Source organism: Schistocerca cancellata, chromosome 8 (assembly GCF_023864275.1).
Source record: "Schistocerca cancellata isolate TAMUIC-IGC-003103 chromosome 8, iqSchCanc2.1, whole genome shotgun sequence".
In the NCBI taxonomy this organism is placed as follows: domain Eukaryota; kingdom Metazoa; phylum Arthropoda; class Insecta; order Orthoptera; family Acrididae; genus Schistocerca; species Schistocerca cancellata.
Genome location: NC_064633.1, coordinates 41,564,313 through 41,588,440, shown reverse-complemented (window position 1 = coordinate 41,588,440; position 24,128 = coordinate 41,564,313). Strand labels below are relative to the sequence as shown.

Genomic DNA, 24,128 nt, shown 5'->3' with positions numbered 1-24,128 from the left:
CAGACACACAAACGAACACAAACATACACACAAAATTCAAGCTTTCGCAACCAACGGTTGCCTCGTCAGGAAAGAGGGAAGGAGAAGGAAAGACAAAAGGATATGGGTTTTAAGGGAGAGGGTAAGGAGTCATTCCAATCCCGGGAGCGGAAAGACTTACCTTAGGGGGAAAAAAGGACAGGTATACACTCGCACACACACACATATCCATCCACACATACACAGACACAAGCAGACATTTGTAAAGGCAAAGAGTTTGGGCAGAGATGTCAGTCGGGACGGAAGTACAGAGGCAAAGATGATGTTGAAAGACAGGTGAGGTATGAGCGGCGGCAGATTGAAATTAGAAATTAGCGGAGATTGAGGCCTGGCGGATAGCGAGAAGAGAGGATATGCTGAAGGGCAAGTTCCCATCTCCGGAGTTCTGACAGGTTGGTGTTAGTGGGAAGTATCCAGATAACCCGGACGGTGTAACACTGTGCCAAGATGTGCTGGCCGTGCACCAAGGCATGTTTAGCCACAGGGTGATCCTCATTACCAACAAACACTGTCTGCCTATGTCCATTCATGCGAATGGACAGTTTGTTGCTGGTCATTCCCACATAGAATGCATCACAGTGTAGGCAGGTCAGTTGGTAGATCACGTGGGTGCTTTCACACGTGGCTCTGCCTTTGATTGTGTACACCTTCCGGGTTACAGGACTGGAGTAGGTGGTGGTGGGAGGGTGCATGGGACAGGTTTTACACCGGGGGCGGTTACAAGGGTAGGAGCCAGAGGGTAGGGAAGGTGGTTTGGGGATTTCATAGGGATGAACCAAGAGGTTACGAAGGTTAGGTGGACGGCGGAAAGACACTCTTGGTGGAGTGGGGAGGATTTCATGAAGGATGGATCTCATTTCAGGGCAGGATTTGAGGAAGTCGTATCCCTGCTGGAGAGCCACATTCAGAATCTGATCCAGTCCCGGAAAGTATCCTGTCACAAGTGGGGCACTTTTGTGGTTCTTCTGTGGGAGGTTCTGGGTTTGAGAGGATGAGGAAGTGGCTCTGGTTATTTGCTTCTGTACCAGGTCGGGAGGGTAGTTGCGGGATGCGAAAGCTGTTGTCAGGTTGTTGGTGTAATGCCTCAGGGATTCCGGACTGGAGCAGATTCGTTTGCCACGAAGACCTAGGCTGTAGGGAAGGGACCGTTTGATGTGGAATGGGTGGCAGCTGTCGTAATGGAGGTACTGTTGCTTGTTGGTGGGTTTGATGTGGACGGACGTGTGAAGCTGGCCATTGGACAGGTGAAGGTCAACATCAAGGAAAGTGGCATGGGATTTGGAGTAGGACCAGGTGAATCTGATGGAACCAAAGGAGTTGAGGTTGGAGAGGAAATTCTGGAGTTCTTCTTCACTGTGAGTCCAGATCATGAAGATGTCATCAATAAATCTGTACCAAACTTTGGGTTGGCAGGCGTGGGTAACCAAGAAGGCTTCCTCTAAGCGACCCATGAATAGGTTGGCGTACGAGGGGGCCATCCTGGTACCCATGGCTGTTCCCTTTAATTGTTGGTATGTCTGGTTTTCAAAAGTGAAGAAGTTGTGGGTCAGGATGAAGCTGGCTAAGGTAATGAGGAAAGAGGTTTTAGGTAGGGTGGCAGGTGATCGGCGTGAAAGGAAGTGCTCCATCGCAGCGAGGCCCTGGACGTGCGGGATATTTGTGTATAAGGAAGTGGCATCAATGGTTACAAGGATGGTTTCTGGGGGTAACGGACTGGGTAAGGATTCCAGGCGTTCGAGAAAGTGGTTGGTGTCTTTGATGAAGGATGGGAGACTGCATGTAATGGGTTGAAGGTGTTGATCCACGTAGGCAGAGATACGTTCTGTGGGGGCTTGGTAACCAGCTACAATGGGGCGGCCGGGATGATTGGGTTTGTGAATTTTAGGGAGAAGGTAGAAGGTAGAAGGTAGGGGTGCGGGGTGTCGGTGGGGTCAGGAGGTTGATGGAGTCAGGTGAAAGGTTTTGTAGGGGGCCTAAGGTTCTGAGGATTCCTTGAAGCTCTGCCTGGACATCAGGAATGGGATTACCTTGGCAAACTTTGTATGTGGTGTTGTCTGAAAGCTGACGCAATCCCTCAGCCACGTACTCCCGACGATCAAGTACCACGGTCGTGGAACCCTTGTCCGCCGGAAGAATGACGATGGACCGGTCAGCCTTCAGATCACGGATAGCCTGGGCTTCAGCAGTGGTGATGTTGGGAGTAGGATTAAGGTTTTTTAAGAAGGATTGAGAGGCAAGGCTGGAAGTCAGAAATTCCTGGAAGGTTTGGAGAGGGTGATTTTGAGGAAGAGGAGGTGGGTCCTGCTGTGACGGAGGACGGAACTGTTCCAGGCAGGGTTCAATTTGGATAGTGTCTCGGGGAGTTGGATCATTAGGGGTAGGATTAGGATCATTTTTCTTCGTGGCAAAGTGATACTTCCAGCAGAGAGTACGAGTGTAGGACAGTAAATCTTTGACGAGGGCTGTTTGGTTGAATCTGGGAGTGGGGCTGAAGGTGAGGCCTTTGGATAGGACAGAGGTTTCGGATTGGGAGAGAGGTTTAGAGGAAAGGTTAACTACTGAATTAGGGTGTTGTGGTGCCAGATTGTGTTGATCGGAATTTTGAGGTTTTGGAGGGAGTGGAGCTGGAAGTGGGAGATTGAATAGATGGGAGAGACTGGGTTTGTGTGCAATGAGAGGTGGTTGAGGTTTGCTGGAAAGGTTGTGAAGGGTGAGTGAGTTGCCTTTCCGGAGGTGGGAAACCAGGAGATTGGATAGTTTTTTGAGGTGAAGGGTGGCATGCTGTTCTAATTGGCGGTTGGCCTGTAGGAGGATGCTCTGAATAGCCGGTGTGGATGTGGGAGAGGAAAGATTGAGGACTTTTATTAAGGATAGGAGTTGACGGGTGTGTTCATTGGCTGAGTTGATGTGTAGGTGAAGGATTAGGTGGGTGAGGGCAATGGATTGTTCAGTTTGGAACTGGTATAGGGACTGATGGAAAGAAGGGTTGCAACCAGAGATGGGAACTTTAAGTGTGAGGCCTTTGGGGGTTATGCCAAATGTCAGACAAGCCTGAGAAAATAAAATATGTGAGCGTAATCTGGCTAGGGTGAAGGCATGCTTGCGGAGGGAATGTAAATAAAACTTAATGGGGTCGTTGTGGGGGTGTTGTGAGGGTGGCATGGTATTAGAAGGTGGAAAGTTTAACATGAGGTTGAAATGAAAAAGAAAGATAGAAATATATGGGGAGAGATAAAGGTGAACTAGAAAGCAATTGGAGATCTGGTATGAAAAAAGGCGAAAAAGTGTTGGTTAAGTTGATCTTGTATTGAACTTGGGTTGGTAGACAGCGATGTGCAAAAAGGTTAGGTGGTTGTGTTGCCGCTAAATCAAGTTAAAGGACGGAGAAATTCGGGAAAATTTCGAAAAAACGTATTAAAGGAGTGGTGTTGTGGTGAAAGATTACGAAAATGGGGCTAACAATTGTAGAAAAAATGACGTTAAAACCTGTGGGGAGCGGCTAAAATGACGTTAAAGGACGGAGAAATTCGAGAAAATTTCGAAAAAACGTATTAAAGGAGTGGTGTTGTGGTGAAAGATTACGAAAATGGGGCTAACAATTGTAGAAAAGATGACGTTAAAACCTGTGGGGAGCGGCTAAAATGATCAGTGATGTGCGAAAAACGGAAGTGGAAATAAAGTTAAAGTTATTAGAAGTAGCCGAAATGGTTGTTAAATACGTGAAAGCAGCTATTATTGAACTAGAAACGGTGGATTTTATAGCAGCGGTAGTGTTGAAAGCGGAAAATAAAAACTTTTGGTTATGGTTGGGAAGTGGGTTACGTATTGTTGAGCATATATATGGCGGGATAAAATTGTATAGTAGATTACGGTAAAAGGGGGGTGAATACAAAGTGAGACTACTGGTAAAAACAGAAAGAGAAAATAAAAAGAAAAAGAAAAAAGAGAAATAAGACGACAGGAAAGATCTCGAAATGCAAAGGCGACAGTAACAAACGTAATTGTTGGGTTCAAATTAATGATATGGTTATAATAGAAGGAATCATTCCACGAAGGAAAAATATATCTAAAAACAAAGATGATGTGACTTACCAAATGAAAGTGCTGGCAGGTCGACAGACACACAAACGAACACAAACATACACACAAAATTCAAGCTGTCGCAACCAACGGTTGCCTCGTCAGGAAAGAGGGAAGGAGAAGGAAAGACAAAAGGATATGGGTTTTAAGGGAGAGGGTAAGGAGTCATTCCAATCCCGGGAGCGGAAAGACTTACCTTAGGGGGAAAAAAGGACAGGTATACACTCGCACACACACACATATCCATCCACACATACACAGACACAAGCAGACATTTGTAAAGGCAAAGAGTTTGGGCAGAGATGTCAGTCGGGACGGAAGTACAGAGGCAAAGATGATGTTGAAAGACAGGTGAGGTATGAGCGGCGGCAGATTGAAATTAGAAATTAGCGGAGATTGAGGCCTGGCGGATAGCGAGAAGAGAGGATATGCTGAAGGGCAAGTTCCCATCTCCGGAGTTCTGACAGGTTGGTGTTAGTGGGAAGTATCCAGATAACCCGGACGGTGTAACACTGTGCCAAGATGTGCTGGCCGTGCACCAAGGCATGTTTAGCCACAGGGTGATCCTCATTACCAACAAACACTGTCTGCCTATGTCCATTCATGCGAATGGACAGTTTGTTGCTGGTCATTCCCACATAGAATGCATCACAGTGTAGGCAGGTCAGTTGGTAGATCACGTGGGTGCTTTCACACGTGGCTCTGCCTTTGATTGTGTACACCTTCCGGGTTACAGGACTGGAGTAGGTGGTGGTGGGAGGGTGCATGGGACAGGTTTTACACCGGGGGCGGTTACAAGGGTAGGAGCCAGAGGGTAGGGAAGGTGGTTTGGGGATTTCATAGGGATGAACCAAGAGGTTACGAAGGTTAGGTGGACGGCGGAAAGACACTCTTGGTGGAGTGGGGAGGATTTCATGAAGGATGGATCTCATTTCAGGGCAGGATTTGAGGAAGTCGTATCCCTGCTGGAGAGCCACATTCAGAATCTGATCCAGTCCCGGAAAGTATCCTGTCACAAGTGGGGCACTTTTGTGGTTCTTCTGTGGGAGGTTCTGGGTTTGAGAGGATGAGGAAGTGGCTCTGGTTATTTGCTTCTGTACCAGGTCGGGAGGGTAGTTGCGGGATGCGAAAGCTGTTGTCAGGTTGTTGGTGTAATGCCTCAGGGATTCCGGACTGGAGCAGATTCGTTTGCCACGAAGACCTAGGCTGTAGGGAAGGGACCGTTTGATGTGGAATGGGTGGCAGCTGTCGTAATGGAGGTACTGTTGCTTGTTGGTGGGTTTGATGTGGACGGACGTGTGAAGCTGGCCATTGGACAGGTGAAGGTCAACATCAAGGAAAGTGGCATGGGATTTGGAGTAGGACCAGGTGAATCTGATGGAACCAAAGGAGTTGAGGTTGGAGAGGAAATTCTGGAGTTCTTCTTCACTGTGAGTCCAGATCATGAAGATGTCATCAATAAATCTGTACCAAACTTTGGGTTGGCAGGCGTGGGTAACCAAGAAGGCTTCCTCTAAGCGACCCATGAATAGGTTGGCGTACGAGGGGGCCATCCTGGTACCCATGGCTGTTCCCTTTAATTGTTGGTATGTCTGGTTTTCAAAAGTGAAGAAGTTGTGGGTCAGGATGAAGCTGGCTAAGGTAATGAGGAAAGAGGTTTTAGGTAGGGTGGCAGGTGATCGGCGTGAAAGGAAGTGCTCCATCGCAGCGAGGCCCTGGACGTGCGGGATATTTGTGTATAAGGAAGTGGCATCAATGGTTACAAGGATGGTTTCTGGGGGTAACGGACTGGGTAAGGATTCCAGGCGTTCGAGAAAGTGGTTGGTGTCTTTGATGAAGGATGGGAGACTGCATGTAATGGGTTGAAGGTGTTGATCCACGTAGGCAGAGATACGTTCTGTGGGGGCTTGGTAACCAGCTACAATGGGGCGGCCGGGATGATTGGGTTTGTGAATTTTAGGGAGAAGGTAGAAGGTAGAAGGTAGGGGTGCGGGGTGTCGGTGGGGTCAGGAGGTTGATGGAGTCAGGTGAAAGGTTTTGTAGGGGGCCTAAGGTTCTGAGGATTCCTTGAAGCTCTGCCTGGACATCAGGAATGGGATTACCTTGGCAAACTTTGTATGTGGTGTTGTCTGAAAGCTGACGCAATCCCTCAGCCACGTACTCCCGACGATCAAGTACCACGGTCGTGGAACCCTTGTCCGCCGGAAGAATGACGATGGACCGGTCAGCCTTCAGATCACGGATAGCCTGGGCTTCAGCAGTGGTGATGTTGGGAGTAGGATTAAGGTTTTTTAAGAAGGATTGAGAGGCAAGGCTGGAAGTCAGAAATTCCTGGAAGGTTTGGAGAGGGTGATTTTGAGGAAGAGGAGGTGGGTCCCGCTGTGACGGAGGACGGAACTGTTCCAGGCAGGGTTCAATTTGGATAGTGTCTCGGGGAGTTGGATCATTAGGGGTAGGATTAGGATCATTTTTCTTCGTGGCAAAGTGATACTTCCAGCAGAGAGTACGAGTGTAGGACAGTAAATCTTTGACGAGGGCTGTTTGGTTGAATCTGGGAGTGGGGCTGAAGGTGAGGCCTTTGGATAGGACAGAGGTTTCGGATTGGGAGAGAGGTTTAGAGGAAAGGTTAACTACTGAATTAGGGTGTTGTGGTGCCAGATTGTGTTGATCGGAATTTTGAGGTTTTGGAGGGAGTGGAGCTGGAAGTGGGAGATTGAATAGATGGGAGAGACTGGGTTTGTGTGCAATGAGAGGTGGTTGAGGTTTGCTGGAAAGGTTGTGAAGGGTGAGTGAGTTGCCTTTCCGGAGGTGGGAAACCAGGAGATTGGATAGTTTTTTGAGGTGAAGGGTGGCATGCTGTTCTAATTGGCGGTTGGCCTGTAGGAGGATGCTCTGAATAGCCGGTGTGGATGTGGGAGAGGAAAGATTGAGGACTTTTATTAAGGATAGGAGTTGACGGGTGTGTTCATTGGCTGAGTTGATGTGTAGGTGAAGGATTAGGTGGGTGAGGGCAATGGATTGTTCAGTTTGGAACTGGTATAGGGACTGATGGAAAGAAGGGTTGCAACCAGAGATGGGAACTTTAAGTGTGAGGCCTTTGGGGGTTATGCCAAATGTCAGACAAGCCTGAGAAAATAAAATATGTGAGCGTAATCTGGCTAGGGTGAAGGCATGCTTGCGGAGGGAATGTAAATAAAACTTAATGGGGTCGTTGTGGGGGTGTTGTGAGGGTGGCATGGTATTAGAAGGTGGAAAGTTTAACATGAGGTTGAAATGAAAAAGAAAGATAGAAATATATGGGGAGAGATAAAGGTGAACTAGAAAGCAATTGGAGATCTGGTATGAAAAAAGGCGAAAAAGTGTTGGTTAAGTTGATCTTGTATTGAACTTGGGTTGGTAGACAGCGATGTGCAAAAAGGTTAGGTGGTTGTGTTGCCGCTAAATCAAGTTAAAGGACGGAGAAATTCGGGAAAATTTCGAAAAAACGTATTAAAGGAGTGGTGTTGTGGTGAAAGATTACGAAAATGGGGCTAACAATTGTAGAAAAAATGACGTTAAAACCTGTGGGGAGCGGCTAAAATGACGTTAAAGGACGGAGAAATTCGAGAAAATTTCGAAAAAACGTATTAAAGGAGTGGTGTTGTGGTGAAAGATTACGAAAATGGGGCTAACAATTGTAGAAAAGATGACGTTAAAACCTGTGGGGAGCGGCTAAAATGATCAGTGATGTGCGAAAAACGGAAGTGGAAATAAAGTTAAAGTTATTAGAAGTAGCCGAAATGGTTGTTAAATACACAAAATCTAGCTTTCGCAACCAACGGTTGCCTCATCAGGAAAGAGGGAAGGAGAAGGAAAGACAAAAGGATATGGGTTTTAAGGGAGAGGGTAAGGAGTCATTCCAATCCCGGGAGCGGAAAGACTTACCTTAGGGGGAAAAAAGGACAGGTATACACTCGCACACACACACATATCCATCCATACATACAAGACATATATATATATATATATATAACTGTGTTTAGCTTCTGAGAAACAAGATTTTGAAGTTGATAACATGAAATGGAAAAACTGCTTCATTTTATCAAAGTTATGTTGCAACTAGAATATAAAAGGCTCATTTTAAGTGTACTTGCCTTTTGATTTTTGAAGCCAATTTCTGACACTGTAAATGGAGTGGTAGTTTTTGTTAATGTCATCCACTTAAATGTCTGTTCATGGTATTTACCTGTACCACAAATTATTTATTAGATAAGTGCATAAGTTTATAGCATGTATGTTCATTAGTGTGGCAATATTTTGCTAAGACAATTTATCAGCTATCATTGTTTATTTGGTATGTTCCACTTGTAAATGTGCTTTAAAGCTCTACATTCAAAGAGGTTTTTTTACGCCGTATCAATTATAGAACAACTAACATTTTCATTATATTTGCTTTTTGAGACTTAATAGAAATGCAGAGGTTGCGGTAGTGTCTTCAAACTATTGTTCTGTTTACTGTGAGATTGCCATGTCAAAGGGGACCACTGTTATGTGAGTGATTAAACGCGATGCAGAAATGTCACCCATGGGATGTTTAAGAATACATTCTGATTATGATGATACACTTCAGTCATCCCCCGAGTTGAAATATGTAAGGAATAGTGACCAATCAACTATTGTGCTAGATTTGCATGGAATAAGCAAAGCTTGGAAGTACAGTGTGTGCTATGTAAGCGAAAATAGCAAAAATTTTGAGTGACTATATGTGCATCTCAGTTTGCTTGTTGTCTCAGGAGCACCAGTGACTATTCTTATCCAAATATTTTACTGATTTTGAAATATGGCACCTCCATATTGTCATTGAAACATGAAAGGACTGCATTGGTATTAATAGAAAAGCAAACTCTTCTTACACAAATGTTCACCCATCCATGAAATGTATTTTCATGTGTATAAGGGGCTAAAGAATGCATTGTGCACTACATTCTGTTTCCCACTTCTGTAACCATAATTACTGACATTTATTGTCAACTGTTGCCTGGCGGCCTCAATTAAAGAAAATGAGTTGGAAAACTCCATTGAATGCTACTGCAACATGATCGACAATTGTACAAGCCACCATTGTGATTAAAGCAGATTCCCAGTGATTTCGTTGGGAGGCAGTTGTTCATTTCTGATTTATTACTATCTTTGTCTGTGATAGCATGTGAAACCTAAAGGGTGTTGAAGGGCTTGTACGCCCTCAGGCACTAGAACAGCAGCAGAGTGCCTCTCAGCTGAACGTGTACAGGTACATCTTTGAAGTGCTCAATGAAGATGCTCAGGTAGAACTGAGAGCGTTGCCAAAATCCAAAATGGGAGATCTTCGAGGGACTCTTTGCCGTTTTATTCATACACATGTCATTCATTGTTGCAACGCCACCACCACCACCACCACCACCACCACCACCACCCCCTTTTTTTCATGATCATACGACAGGAAGGATAAACACCCTTTTGCTGCTTCGGATCACATTCAGAGTCTGTCAAATGGTTTGAACAGTCCCTACTGGTTCCACAGTGTACACTAGAGTGAAAGTTATGGCCACATTACACTCCAAAGGGGTCTGATCACTTTTAATGGGGTTGGAGACCCAAAATGTCCTTACAGAAGGGTTGAATCTTTCTGTGGGTATCAGCAGTTTCAAATGTTGTCAAGAATAACATCCTGTTACTCATCGTGCTGCGAACCATCTGTGGGAGTCTATGCCCCATGGGAAGTGGTGTTTTCATTGATGCCCTTTATGCCACCTCCTGAGGCCTTTTCATGTTGGTTGTGAGTGAGTGGAAGTATGTCTAAAATGTTTTCCTTGACCACCCATAAGAAAACCATGTGAAATCAGTGCTGGGCACCACCGTTTCGCTCTCCGTCACAAGGGCATCAAAAGAAGGGGTGAAGTGTAAATTAGAGGAGTGTGATATGTCCACGGTGACACTGTACAGAACTGAGGTGAAATTTGGGGCCAATGTGACATCATTAGACCACCTTACACCTCACAGGAACTTGTAAGCTATGGCATTTTCTTCGCATGTGCTGTTTGAACTGTTGCCGAGTCCAAAATTGACATTACAGGGTGCCATGCTTTTGCACCATCACAGAGCAAGGCTGTAGGCATCTTTGAGCCAAATTTCAAACATCTGTGTCACAATGATAGACAATTATGGGTTCAAAAAAGTGACCCTTTATTCGTGTGACACAGTGTACTTAAAAGCTGTAAGTCATAGTCTCTTAAAATAAATTGTTTGATAAATTGTTTGATGACTTGTTCAATACCAGATCAGTAAATGTACTCAGATTTGGAATTCCATTTGATGGCTGTAACCAGACGTCCATTTTGAACTTCATTGTACTACAAACAAGTTAGGGCATCTGCAATACAGAGCCATAAATGGTCAGATCTTGGGTGTGCTGTGAGTTTAGGGATTAACGAGTCAACAATGTGAAGAATTCTGCACAATGATCATTAACACCCATACAAAATTGGGGTATATCAGCAACTTAGTTAATGTGATTATGAGCAGCAAGGTGGTGAATGAAGATTGCCTTATCTGGAGATAAGGTGACCTGGGGAAACTGATCATGCATATGGCTACGGCCACACTGGATGCATGTGGATTGGTGCCTAGCTACCTCAGGTCTCACCAGGTGACTCATCTTTATAAACAAACAGCTGTGAGCCTATGAGACTGGCCGCACTGATTGCTAGGTGACAAAGTCAGTTGCTTGACATCTCACTAAATGAATGGTCATGTTTGTTCTTCCTGGTGTGTCGCCTGTTGGTTTAAGAGAGAATACTACCTTATAAATGTTGCTGACTATGTAATTTCACTTGCTTCTGCTCTACCATGGATAACGAAGCGTCAATATGGGCTGTTTTCAAAAGGGAATGTTTGTGGGATCCAGTGCATGATCTTCATAAAAACATAATGGTTTTAAAGAAAGTGTGGGAAGGTGCTGCAGAGGAAAACAGGCAGCTCTGTTAAGTTTTGGTTTTATTTTTATTTGTGAAAGCAGCTACAAATTAATTAACATTTGTAATTAAGATAGTAATCATATTGATTTACAGTATTTTTAATTTTGTAATAAATTCAATGCTGAATGAATTCATCTAATGACCATCATGTTAAATAATGTTTTGAGGCAGACAGTTCATTTGCCAGGGCACCGAGCCACCCCTGTTGACGTAATCAACCAAGATACTCTTAATATTTACTGCACTTATTGTATATCTACACTGAGGTTCTTCTGAACTGAATTTAGCGAAAAATGTGTGTCATTGTCTTCTTGAGTTATGGAAGATTGTCCATCTTCCATCACAAAGTTATGGAGAACACACTGCTTTTGTAATTATTATGGCAATCAATGTCAACAGCTTTTTGTGATACTCTCCACTTTGTCAACCAGTTGTCAAACCTTGAGCGAAAAAAAAAAATGAAAATTAATACTCGAAACATTCCACGTGGGAAAAATATATCTAAAAACAAAGATGATGTGACTTACCAAACGAAAGCAGTGGCACGTCGATAGACACACAAACATACACACATAATTCTAGCTTTCGCAACCAACGGTTGCTTCGTCAGGAAAGAGGGAAGGAGAGGGAGAGACGAAAGAATGTGGGTTTTAAGGGAGAGGGTAAGGAGTCATTCCAATCCCGAAAGCGGAAAGACTTACCTTAAGGGGAAAACAGGACGGGTATACAATCGCTGCACACACACACACACACACACACATATACAGACACGAACAGACATATTCAAAGGCGAAGAGTTTAGCGAAAAATGTGTGTCATTGTCTTCTTGAGTTATGGAAGATTGTCCATCTTCCATCACAAAGTTATGGAGAACACATTGCTTTCGTAATTATTATGGCAATCAATGTCAACAGCTTTTTGTGATACTCTCCACTTTGTCAACCAGTTGTCAAACCTTGAGCGGGAAAAAAAAGAAAAATGAAAATTAATACTCCCCTATATAAAGTGCCCCACTTGTGACAGGATACTTCCCAGTACTGGATCAGACTCCGAATGTGGCTCTCCAGCAGGGATACAACTTCCTCAAATCCTGCCCCGAAATGAGATCCATCCTTCATGAAATCCTCCCCACCCCACCAAGAGTGTCTTTCCGCCATCCACCTAACCTTCATAACCTCTTGGTTCATCCCTATGAAATCCCCAAACCACCTTCCGTACCCTCTGGCTCCTGCCCTTGTAACTGCCCCGGTGTAAAACCTGTCCCATGCACCCTCCCACCACCACCTGCTCCAGTCCTGTAACCTGGAAGGTGTACACGATCAAAGGCAGAGCCACGTGTGAAAGCACCCACGTGATTTACCAACTGACCTGCCTACACTGTGACGCTTTCTATGTGGGAATGACCAGCAACAAACTGTCCATTCGCATGAATGGACACAGGCAGACAGTGTTTGTTGGTAATGAGGATCACCCTGTGGCTAAACATGCCTTGGTGCACGGCCATCACATCTTGGCACAGTGTTACACCGTCCGGGTTATCTGGATACTTCCCACTAACACCAACCTATCCGAACTCCGGAGATGGGAACTTGCCCTTCAATATATCCTCTCTTCCCGTTATCCGCCAGGCCTCAACCTTCGCTAATTTCAAGTTGCCGCCACTCATACCTCACTTGTCATTCAACAACATCTTTGCCTCTGTACTTCCGCCTCGACTGACATCTCTGCCCGAACTCTTTGCCTTTAAATATGTCTGCTTGTGTCTGTATATATGTGTGTGTGTGTGTGTGTGTGTGTGTGTGTGTGTGTGTATGTGTGCGCGCGCGCGCGCGCGCGCGCGAGTGTATACCTGTCATTTTTTCCCCCTAAGGTAAGTCTTTCCGCTCCCGGGATTGGAATGACTCCTTACCCTCTCCCTTAAAACCCACATTCTTTCGTCTTTCCCTCTTTCCTGACAAAGCAACCGTTGGTTGCGAAAGCTTGAAATTTTGTGTGTGTGTTTTTTATTGTGTCTATCTACTAGCGCTTTCCCGTTTGGTAAGTCATGGAATCTAACTTACCAAACAAAAGCGTTGGCATGTTGATAGACACACATACAAACACAAACACACACACAAACGTGGAATGTTTTCCTCTACACTATTTCAGTTAACATAGGATGAAGAACAGCCACTTAATTTAACCACTTACAACAATCGTACTTCAAATGACGTTGTTGTAGTCTCTCTCATTATTTTCCAAATAAGTGTATCATCATGCCAGATTTCTTTATCCTGTCTTCAATTTCTTGGAAATGTAAATAAAGTTTTAGAAAGTTTCTTCTTACTAACTCAATATGTAATATGCATTCATCTGAACAACTTCTGTAAGAAGTAAAATGAATGTACTGAAAATATGTTTATTGATCCTAATGTTACAACTAGATTGACCTCAGGAGATATACTAGCTCTATAATTAGTATTTTGTTTCTGTAGTTTTTCTGTAATAGCTGTGAGAGGGATGTCCAATGATGTTACAGTTATTTGTAGTAAGCAAAAGTTTGTCTGGGAACTGCTATAGTTCTTTGTACAACATGAATTCAGCACAGTCACATCTCTCACAACTAATACTATGTACACAGTTCATAATTTCCATAATAATTCATATTTCAAAGAAATATTTTCTGCCAGAAGCATTTTCTGACTCAACACTGGAAGATACATTTCAGTGGTACAAGTGAGCAACACACCTGTAGTGACTGGCATCAATGCTCTGGTGTGGCCTCAGATCATCCAAGCACTTAGCAAGTCATGAGGTACCTAAGAGACAAGCGAGTGCATATGGTATGGTTGTAGTCCAAGACAGCCATTGAATTATAAGCTGTGTATGCAGTTGTACCAATCTGTTGAAACCATACTTTCCTCATTGCACACCTGTGTCATCAAGGTTCTGGGAAGAACAAGGTTTTGGGCATTGTAATGTAGCATTCTAAATAGAAAACCACAGTAACTCGCCTGAGGTATAGTTTATCTCATTAAATCTAACAACTGCACCATTGTCAAAAAATCACACACTATCCCATTTGTGTGTGCGTTTGTTTTTGTTGATCTGTTGGCTCTGAGGAATAGTGTCTGACACCTTAGCATCAATTTCAGTCTTGTTACGTGTATATCAGCTGTTCAGTGCCCCGACTCTACAGTGATTGGTTACCTTCTCTCCTTTCACTGCTTCTCCCTGGATTGTCAGGGTCGAGATTTTAGTGTACTTCAGGATGGCTAACACACCCATTTATTTGGCAAATGATGAGCTAGCCACAAGCTATTGAATTAGCTTTTTATCATTAGTTTTATTGTCCTGAACTGAATATTTTAAGCAAGACTGTATTAATAATTTTAAAGTTTTTATCTTCCCATGTGACTGTGAATGGATATTTTGAGGAATGTGCATACAATTGAGTGAGCAAGTGAAATTTTATCTTTCCCATGTATGAATTTTAGATTTTTTAATGTCTGTCATCTCCCAATGATTCAGTAAGCACTCCCAGTATGCACTGCTCACCAAATGGCATTCCAGCCGCTCTGGGATACTTATCATCAGGTTTGAAGAAAGCTATTCACTGAAAAAATGTGATTTTTGCACATCTTAGTGTCTGATATCTTCACACAATAAATAACTAAATTTCTTTTCATTATATGTCATGGTTACTCTGCTGCATCAAATGAAGTAAAATATTGCATGAAATTTTAAAGAGTTTGCTGAGGTAAGTATGCAGTGCATAAACTGTGTATGGCTGATTTTAGCTCATACATTGCAGTATACAAAATGTAGATAAGTTACTGAAATTTTATTTAATATTGGGAGCAGAATCATATCTCATTTTGTTCTCAAGTTATTGATTTTCATACCCTACGGACTGTTGTGCATGACACACCCATTTCTGTCTCTGCAAATCTATAATAAAGTGGTTATAACAGCAACCAGAGACTGCGGTTTTGTGTGTGTGTGTGTGTGTGTGTGTGTGTGTGTTTCATCTATTTTTGATGAAGGCCTTGTTGGCCAAAAGTTTACTTTGACAGTCTTTTTGTTATGCCTATCTGCAGGTCACAGGGTGATACGACCCGGGACAACCGGGAGATCCGGGAAAAACCCGGGAATTTTTTCATCCGGGAGAAAACCGGGAAAAACCCAAGAATTTTTTAGAATTCCGGGAATTTTTTGTTATTTTAGGTTTCAGATAAATTTTTGTAATCTTGACTGGTAAGAATCGATACTCTAACAAAGGATATTACTCTATCCCGCTACTGCAGAATAATACTACAACAATAAAACGTGAACGAGAAAAAAATATGAAAATAATACATAAATTGCAAAGGAAATGTGCCATACACAACAGCAAAACACAGTGCTCATACAAACGTTTGCCAACAGCAAAATGTGTCAAAGGCGTTAGGAAGACTATGCAATGCTTCATAAGAACAAAATGTCTCCGATGAGCGTGACGTCACAACTGTTTAACTAGATTAGTTATAGCAGTTACGAGCGGGCTCATGCGCATTTGCAGTTGAGTGGCGGGGCAAATCGATGTATCTGACCCGAATGACAATTGCGGGGAGAGGAGGGGGGGCGCCAAATTCATATTCTTGAGAAGAAAAAAATCATATTTCATAAACAGCCTAGCATCCAGCGCACGTTGAAATGCATCCCTGTTGGTTTTTGAACACATTCTGTAAGTTGATTTCTGAATGAATCATAAGTTAATATTTGAATGCGTGCCAAGTGTACGTGATGTCTGTCAGGGGAATCCTCATCACATCTAGAAATAAACTTTCCTGCAAGCAAAAGGGGACCAGGTTATATGAGCTGAGCGGAGTAAAGCCGAGCTGAGCGGAGTAAAGCCGAACGAGTGAACGCCAACCGCTGTCTGATTATGTGGTTGATTGGGTTTGGAATGATCAGCTTTGTTATAATTACTAGCGAAATCCATAGTCAGACTACCAGAGTGGAAATAAACGACTAACAGGAATAACAGGTAAGAAAGATTACGTATTATCTTCTCGGTGTATCCAAGAAAATGAAATTTTGTCAGAAAATTTTTGGCCAGATCGCTACACTAGTAAGGGCCAGTTGTACAGTCCCCGTCTAGCAGCCGCTTAACTTATATTCTGGAAGTAGCACGGAAAGTGGTTTGTACGAACATAGCAACGCCTAACCGGAGAATAATCAGGGATAACTAAACCGGTGATTCTGGCAGGGTTAGTGAAGTTAACCGGCGAGTAAATTTTAACAAAGGCAGGAATAGTTCCAGAATTAGTCATGACAAGATTGTTTGTTAGAACGTGGAAGGAGAAGAAACGGGGACATCAAACCAATTAGGGAAGAACATGATGATTCCAAATTTAAGTAAAAATCTCGTACTACCACTTTTCGATCTCATGCTCGAGAAACTGAGGCGTATGAATGAAATGTGAAACTATTTTCTAACATTAAATTGTTTGCTTGTAGTAGGCCTAATAGGCATTTTATGTTGGTCTTCGTGAATTATATTCTGTCGTGTTATAAAAATGACCAATTGTGCCAAAACAGTCTCGTTTATTTGGTGTATGTTACAATTTCTGCAGTGTTAGAAAGACCTATTTTGTTTTATCTAGCCGACAGTGACAAAATAAACGTAATCAGATCGAGAAATCACACCAGTCATGGGTACTATTTGTATTAACAGCTTACGCAGTATTAGACAACGATATTTCGGCCTGTTTTCTTTTATGACATAGCGTAAGATCTTTTAATGTCTTACACATACGAACATACGGGCTTCCTGCATCATCGTAGCTGCCACAGCGTGGTGGCGCCTGTTATCTGGCGCGCTCTGACGACTGCTGAAAAGAACCTGTTTCAAACAGGTCGCGGGAAAAATTGTGAATGGTGGTTTGAAAAACGTTATTTTAAAAGTAAATTTTCTTTTTCGCAAGTGGAACTGTGTGTGAGAATGTACGATGAATTCCTTAAATCACAGAGCGTTTGATGACGAGCCATTAGAAGTATTTCGAGCCCATATCAGACAATCGTGTCGTTATTATGAGCAAATTGCTGTAGTGCTACGGGAAGCTCTCGCTCCTCTGTGGTAGCTAATTTATTTGTGGAAAACTTTGATAAGAATTCACTGGACTCGGCAAAAAATTTTACTAGCACATTTGTGTGATGTATCTTAAAGTGTAACACGGACAAGAAAAATCAACATTATATGTGAAAGCTTAGCTTCTGTTGCAGCTTATTAACCTTAGAGACCAATTTTATACGTGAAAGCTTTGCTGTTCTTGTAGCAACACTATGTATATTAATTTAAAACATTAACTTTTCCTGTTTGTGTATCCGCGCTACTTAACAGTGATGTTGCTATTAGCGGACTACATTACGTGTCCTACGCTCTGAATATCCGCTGACCCGGCTGGCGTGATCATGTGACGTGAGCAATGACTCGCTTACAAAAGCGTATCGCAATCTCGATTACATGGTTGGGAAAGTAACATGCGGTGTTTGGTGGGATTCGAATTTATACTTTCGTGATACAAAAATATACAGCGTACACATTGCTGCAAAAAAAAAAAAAAAAAAAAAAAAGAAAAAAAAAAAAACACTTTCCAAAAAGGGGTTTTCTACCCTGAGTTTCGTTTTTTAAAGTGCCGGAAAATTCTACGCCCATGTATAAAAACATAACCATTCAAAGAATTGATAAGTTTTACAGTTCCGAGGGAAAATATACTGTCAATTAATAACACGGAAAAAGTGTGTTTTCATCCGGGAGAAAGTGTATTTTTAACCGGGAAAAATCCGGGAATTTTTTTTCCTTGTCCACGTATAGACCCTGAGGTCAACATCCCCACTATATGTTAAATAGGAGCCATCCTTTTAACAATATTGGTCACAACAATAGTCATATTTCATAAATAGTTAAAGATATAGAAACTAGGATTTTTTGAAAATTATAGTGCACAAAGAAACACACATTTTGTATGGTCAATACTCAAAACGTATTTTATTTACTGAGATACAGAAGTAACTTGTCCACAGCAATGAGAGTTTGCCAGCTCAGGACGCACACAGATGTCAATAGCACAGTAGGAAAACCCTAGAGGCGTGCTTATCCATGTCCACAGCACCTGGGGAACATTGGAACAGGACATGCATACACATCTAAAGCAGTGAAAGAGTTAATCTGTTTTTATAATTTCATAGTCCAGTTCTCATTTGCAGTTTTCTCTCATCATCTCAAAGTTGTCTCCATTCTTTCCTGATATTAGTGGCAGGTTGTCCATATTAGTTCTGTGCACTACATTTGCATATCTGCCTATCTTGGTCAGGTAGAGCTCAGATTCATGCTTAGTGAAATTCTTCCCTCCCCTTCTTCTTTTTTGAGTCTAGAAGTCATTTGTTAACATGCCCTGTGGCTTGCTTATGGCATGGGTGACACTCTGCATCTTAGTTCTCAGCTTCTTGTCCTTGTATAAGTGGACTGCAGACAAAATACATCCTTTGTTCTTGCTAGAGTCTCATCAGTTTTATAAACATGTATTTACAAACTTAATTACATACCTTTGTTTAATGGAAGTGGATAGGTCAGAGGTTTGAAAGTAGTGATACGATTGTACGAGATAGAAGTAGTTCATTTTTATTCAGTGTCAATTACATAAGGTCACAGAAACAGCATAACTTTTTTGAAAGAAGATATCACAATTATAGTTTCACCATACACAGAAGTATTTAAACACTCATTCTTCCTGTGCTCTTTATGTGAACAGAAATGGAAATCCCTGACAACATGTACAATGAGAAGCATCCTTTGCCAAGCACTTCATAATAGTTTGTATGTAGATAAAGATAGTAACACAATGAACTATGAAATTCCAAGACAAAATTAACAGCTACAACACTACCATCAATAGTATGGTGTAATAATTTGATTCATTTTGCATATCTTTATAATGGGTAAGGAAAGTGGAAGCTGTTGATCATGGCAGGTTAGTAAGTACAGTAATTTGCTTGGACTGGTTTTGGAAGACCCAGATGAGGATGGCTAGATGAGATAAACAAGATTGAAGTCTGTATATGTGAACAGTTTTTTTCCACTTGTCAGTTGATTTTAGTAAATTACAATTAGCATGACACACTCGAGCATATCTGAAAGTACTCATTTACGAACATATAGGAATGGAAAATCCTTGGTGGACTATAAATAATTGAGTAATAAAGGCAACAGATCACCAGATGGTGGAGACACTAAGCCTTCACTAGACACACAGGCAAGACAGAACTTCACCATAAATATAACGGTCCTGGATACTCCATTGTAGCTGGTTACAATGCTCAGCCCACAAGGATCTCAGCTCTTGTTAACCAATACCTCCAACCCATTGCCCACAGCCTAGATTCCAATATGAAAGGCATGTCACACTTCCTTCGCCGACTCTCAACTGTCCCCATCTCATTTTTGATATCTAGATCAGTACTTGTCGTTGTTAACACCATCTCTGTATACATAATTATCCTCCTCCATGTGGATGGCCTTGCATTGTTGAACACTACCTCCCCTCAGCGTTATTACAACCTCAAACCAATCACCTCATTCTTTACGCACCTAACTAATTAATCCTCACATGTAACAACTTCTCCTTTGAGGAGAAAATAACGAACAAATATACAGCATGCTCATGCACACCTGCTTGGTATCCTCCTATGCCAACCTGCCTATGGGCCACCTAGAGAAAATATTTCTAGTCAGGTTCAGTTCATGATCTGGACTCAGGGCCAAGATGTTCTATCCTCATTCCTCCACAGCCTCAACACCTCTCCCATCCACTTCACCAGGCCAGTATCTCACATTCCTGGATGTTGACCTCCATCACTCAGATAGCTCCATCCAAACCATTGTCTATATACTATTAACAATCAACAATATCTGAATTTTGACAGATGCTATCCCTTCCACACCAAAATATCATTGCCTATAGACTGGCCACACACACTTCCTTCGCCGACTCTCAACTGTCCCCATCTCATTTTTGATATCTAATCTGCAGTGCCAAGCAATCCATTGTCCATGATGAGGAAGGTCTTAGTAAGGCTTTCACTGACAGGAACCATCCCGCCCCCCTCCCACTCCAAACAACCCCAGGAGCAAGCTGCAAAGAAGTACTAGATCATCTCCCAGTATCATCGCGGATAGGAACAACTGAACAATATCCTTCACATAGCCTCAGCTACTTATCATTGTGCTCAGAAATGAGGAACACCCACTTACAATCCTCCCCACTCCTCCCAGAATGGTGTTCCACACCTCACCCAATCTACATAACATCCTACGCCATTCTTACTTGCTCCCTATGTAAAACTTGTTCAATACACGCACACCAGTCCCATCTCAGGCTTATCCTATTCTGTCAAGAGACAGGGCCGCCTGTGGAAGCAGTCATGTCATGTACCTGTTTTGCTGTAATTTCTGCACAGCATTTTATGTGGGCATGACTACCAACTAGTTGTCCACTTAAATGTATGACCACTGCCAATCAGAGTTGACAATCCAGGGATTTAACATGCTACTGAGCACAACATGCTCAATTTCAAAGCCCACTTCATAGCTTGTGTCATGCAGACCATTCCTTGCAATACCAGCTTCTCTGAATTATGTGGCTGGGAGTTTTCTCTTCAAAACATTCTTTGGTCTAGTAGTTGTCCTGACCCCCTGCTGCCCCACATGCAGCACCTCCCCTGCCCCATGTCTATAAGTTAACTCATCCTGCATCCACATCTTCTTCCTCACAGCCTACCTCTTTCCTCTATTCTATCTCTCCCTGCCAAGCCACCTCTCCACACCACCATATGTTGCATACCATTTTCCCATCTGTGACCAGAATGAACTCATAGATGTCAGATTCCTATCTTGTGCACCTGCTGCCTCTCTCTCTCCCAGCTATCAGCCATCTTTACACTGATTAAAACTGTCTGTCAGACTGGGATTCAAACCTGGGACCTTTGCCTGCAAAAAGACAGGGAGAGACATACTTAAAGAATGGTTATGCCTGATAATGTTCAGTTTGACAGTAAAGTAATAATGAAAGAGGCAAATTATTAATCAACACTTCTATTTGATTGTATGCTTATATAACATTAAAATTCTAATGGCATTTGTAGAGGAATCTGTTCAGTCAGTCAAAACAAAAGCAGATACATACAGACACTATCGGTCTGCATGTTTGTGGGAAATGCCTGGTGGCAGAACAATATTGCTGTAGCTGTTTCAGATCCATATAATTTGCAGTGTGTCTGTTTTTATATCATTAATGCAACTGATTGCAACAAATTCTATTGTACTGACGTCAAGTTACCATAAAGTGGCCCACATTGTATCAGCTTTCATTCGATTCTTCTTCACCGATTCATATGTCCCTCATCGTATTTTCGTAGTACCAAACCTCACATTATGTAGTGTTCTCATTGCCTCCTGCTTTTCCACTTCTTGCTTTCTTTATGTTTTTAATCAATGTTCATTTCCTTTTAAAGCCTTCGTTTAATGCAGTTTTTTTCCAATTTTACGTCATCTTTCTTCTGCCCTTTTTTTGTTTTCACCATCTCTCTTCTGCACTTTTTGTTTCATCTTATGCCTTTTTTGTGTTTTTATTTTATAATATTTGTAAATTTTGCTTTGATGTGTCTTTTACACACTCAGTATTGTTGTTAATAACTGTAAATGCTTCAAAATTATTGACTCTAGCTGTTAAATTTCAACTCAGGGCATGGAGTGTTGTTGCTGTCTCCTTCTTGCTGTATTTTATTTCTATTGCACAAGTTCCAATATTAAAATGATTCTGACATTGTGCTTTCCTGTAATAAAACCCTCTGTAACTTTTATATAAATTGTTGGGTTCGTAGAGATATTGCAAGGCAAATGGATATTACTTTTTAAATATTTAAGAGGATTGTCTCTGTATAATGTTGCATTTCTTGTACTTTCATTATTTGTCTGAATTGTGAGTGAAACTGAGATGACTTTCTGCACAAATATTCATCCTTTTACCTGTGTTTTAAGTAGTTGGAGCAACAGTTAAGTTGCTGTAATTTGGAACAAAGGCTTTGTTCTCAACATTTTGGATTTGATACTGAACACCATAATGTTTCTTATATTTTGAATGCAGTTTGTGCATTATCAAACAACTTGTTGTACATGTAGAAATTATAACTATGCCATTTGATATGTTACAGGACTGTTGGAGAGTCCTAAAATAACACATGATGAGAGCATACTGTTGGCAGAATTGGAAGATGAACTGAGGAAAATATTGGGAGTGAAATACGAGTTGTATGAGTAGAAAGTTTTATCACTTAAAGTCTCAGACAAACCTTTTATTTTGAACATCTGAGGAAAACACTAAATGTTGAATTCATGGGTCAGTCAAAGATATAGGCACGTCGTCTTCTGTAATCATGAACACTTCTCATCTCACACACTTTGTGTAATGTGATCATTTCATCAATCACACTGGAAAAATAGAACAGTATGTGACCTCTTCTCAGTCTTTGTTGTCTTCATAAATTTATTGACTGTCCAGTTTATTTATTGATTTGTTTTTTGTGTACCTTTGAGGAGAACTGTGATCTGTCCTTCATGGAACCGTGTGTCATTTACAGTATTTGTACAGTGTTATTCTCATGGCCTCTGCATTTATGAGGAGTATGAACTGCTGGCTGTCACTAAATATAATAACTGCTCAGAAGTATTTTGTACTAGTGTGAATGATAACTTATATATGAGAAATGTATTTAAACAAATTTCCTTGGTGTATATAAACATTACTATTTTACATTTTTGCTAATAAATTATGTATTGTTGCAATAAATGTGCGTCACAAAATATCAACAATAAGTATGTAAAAAAGTAATTATTTTAATCCATCAGTATTTTGAAAACTTAAATTAGAAGTAAAATGTAACTATGCCTTATTTTCTTGAAAATACCAGTTATTGTTCTAGTAAAGATTTTTTGTGGCATGTGAAGGTTGTGGAGAAGTGTTGACGTTCTTTCTCAGATTATCAGTTTATGTAAGAATAGGATCTCTGAAATGTTCATTTTAGTCAACCACAACAGAAAAATCAATTATCTTACACTGTGCTTCCTGAGCATAGCTCATAACTTGAAGTTTCCAGATACAAGCATGTGTTTCAAACTGTCTTTCCAAGACTGCACGGTATGTCTAAGAATGAGACCCTAAAACAAACTTCCAAAAGCTTGCCAATTACAACAGTCTTTTTATTTGTGTGTTCTGTCGCCACTTGAGTAGATTTTTTTATCTGTCCAATTAAGTAATGTTGTCAAATACCTTTATTGTTACTTACAACAAGAGATGTTGTGTCGGACAGGCACAATGTGAAGACTACTTATGGGAGCAGCAAAGGTTGAGGCCAGGGGAGCAAACTATATGTTGTAGGGAGAGTTCCCACCTGCGCAGTTGAGAAAAGCTAATGCTGGTAGGTAGAATCCAGATTATGCAGGCTGTGAAGCAATTGTTGAAGTGAAGCACATCATGATAGGCAGCGTGTTCAGCAACTGGATGGTCCAGCTCTCTCTTGACCACAGTTTGGAAGTAGCTATTCATGTGCACAGACAGTGTGTTTGTTGTCAGGCCCATGTAGGAAGTGGTACAGTGGTTGCAGCTTACTTTGTAGATCACATATTTGCTTTCGCAGGTAGCCCTACCTTTAATGGAGTAGGAGATGTCTGCGACATGACTGGAGTAGGTGGCATTGGGAGGATGTATGGGACAGCTTTTGCATCTGTCTGTTGCAGGAAAAAAAGACTGAGGCAAAGAGTTGGGAGCAGGAGTAGAGTAGGGAGGGACTAGGATATTGCATAGATTTGGTGGACAGCAGATATACCACTGTGGGAGAGGTGGAGAGGGAAGTGGGGAGCATATTTCTCATTTCAGGGCACAACAGGTAGTTGAAACACCAGCAGAGAGTGGCATTCAGTTGCTCCAGTCCTGGCTGGTA

The 24,128-nt window shown here is 41.9% G+C and overlaps 1 protein-coding gene across 6 annotated transcripts in view; it reads left to right on the top strand.

The window, feature by feature from the left end:
* The window catches only part of LOC126094782 (trans-1,2-dihydrobenzene-1,2-diol dehydrogenase-like), an 86,454-nt gene extending 63,581 nt beyond the window's left edge, over positions 1-22,873 (top strand). For all 6 annotated transcript variants that reach the window (XM_049909344.1, XM_049909339.1, XM_049909338.1 and 3 more), the window contains exon 6: positions 22,344-22,873. In XM_049909344.1, coding sequence (XP_049765301.1) covers positions 22,344-22,450 — 107 coding nt within the window. In that variant the 3' untranslated portion in view covers positions 22,451-22,873. The remainder of the gene's footprint in view (positions 1-22,343) is intronic.
* Positions 22,874-24,128: the final 1,255 nt, after the last annotated feature.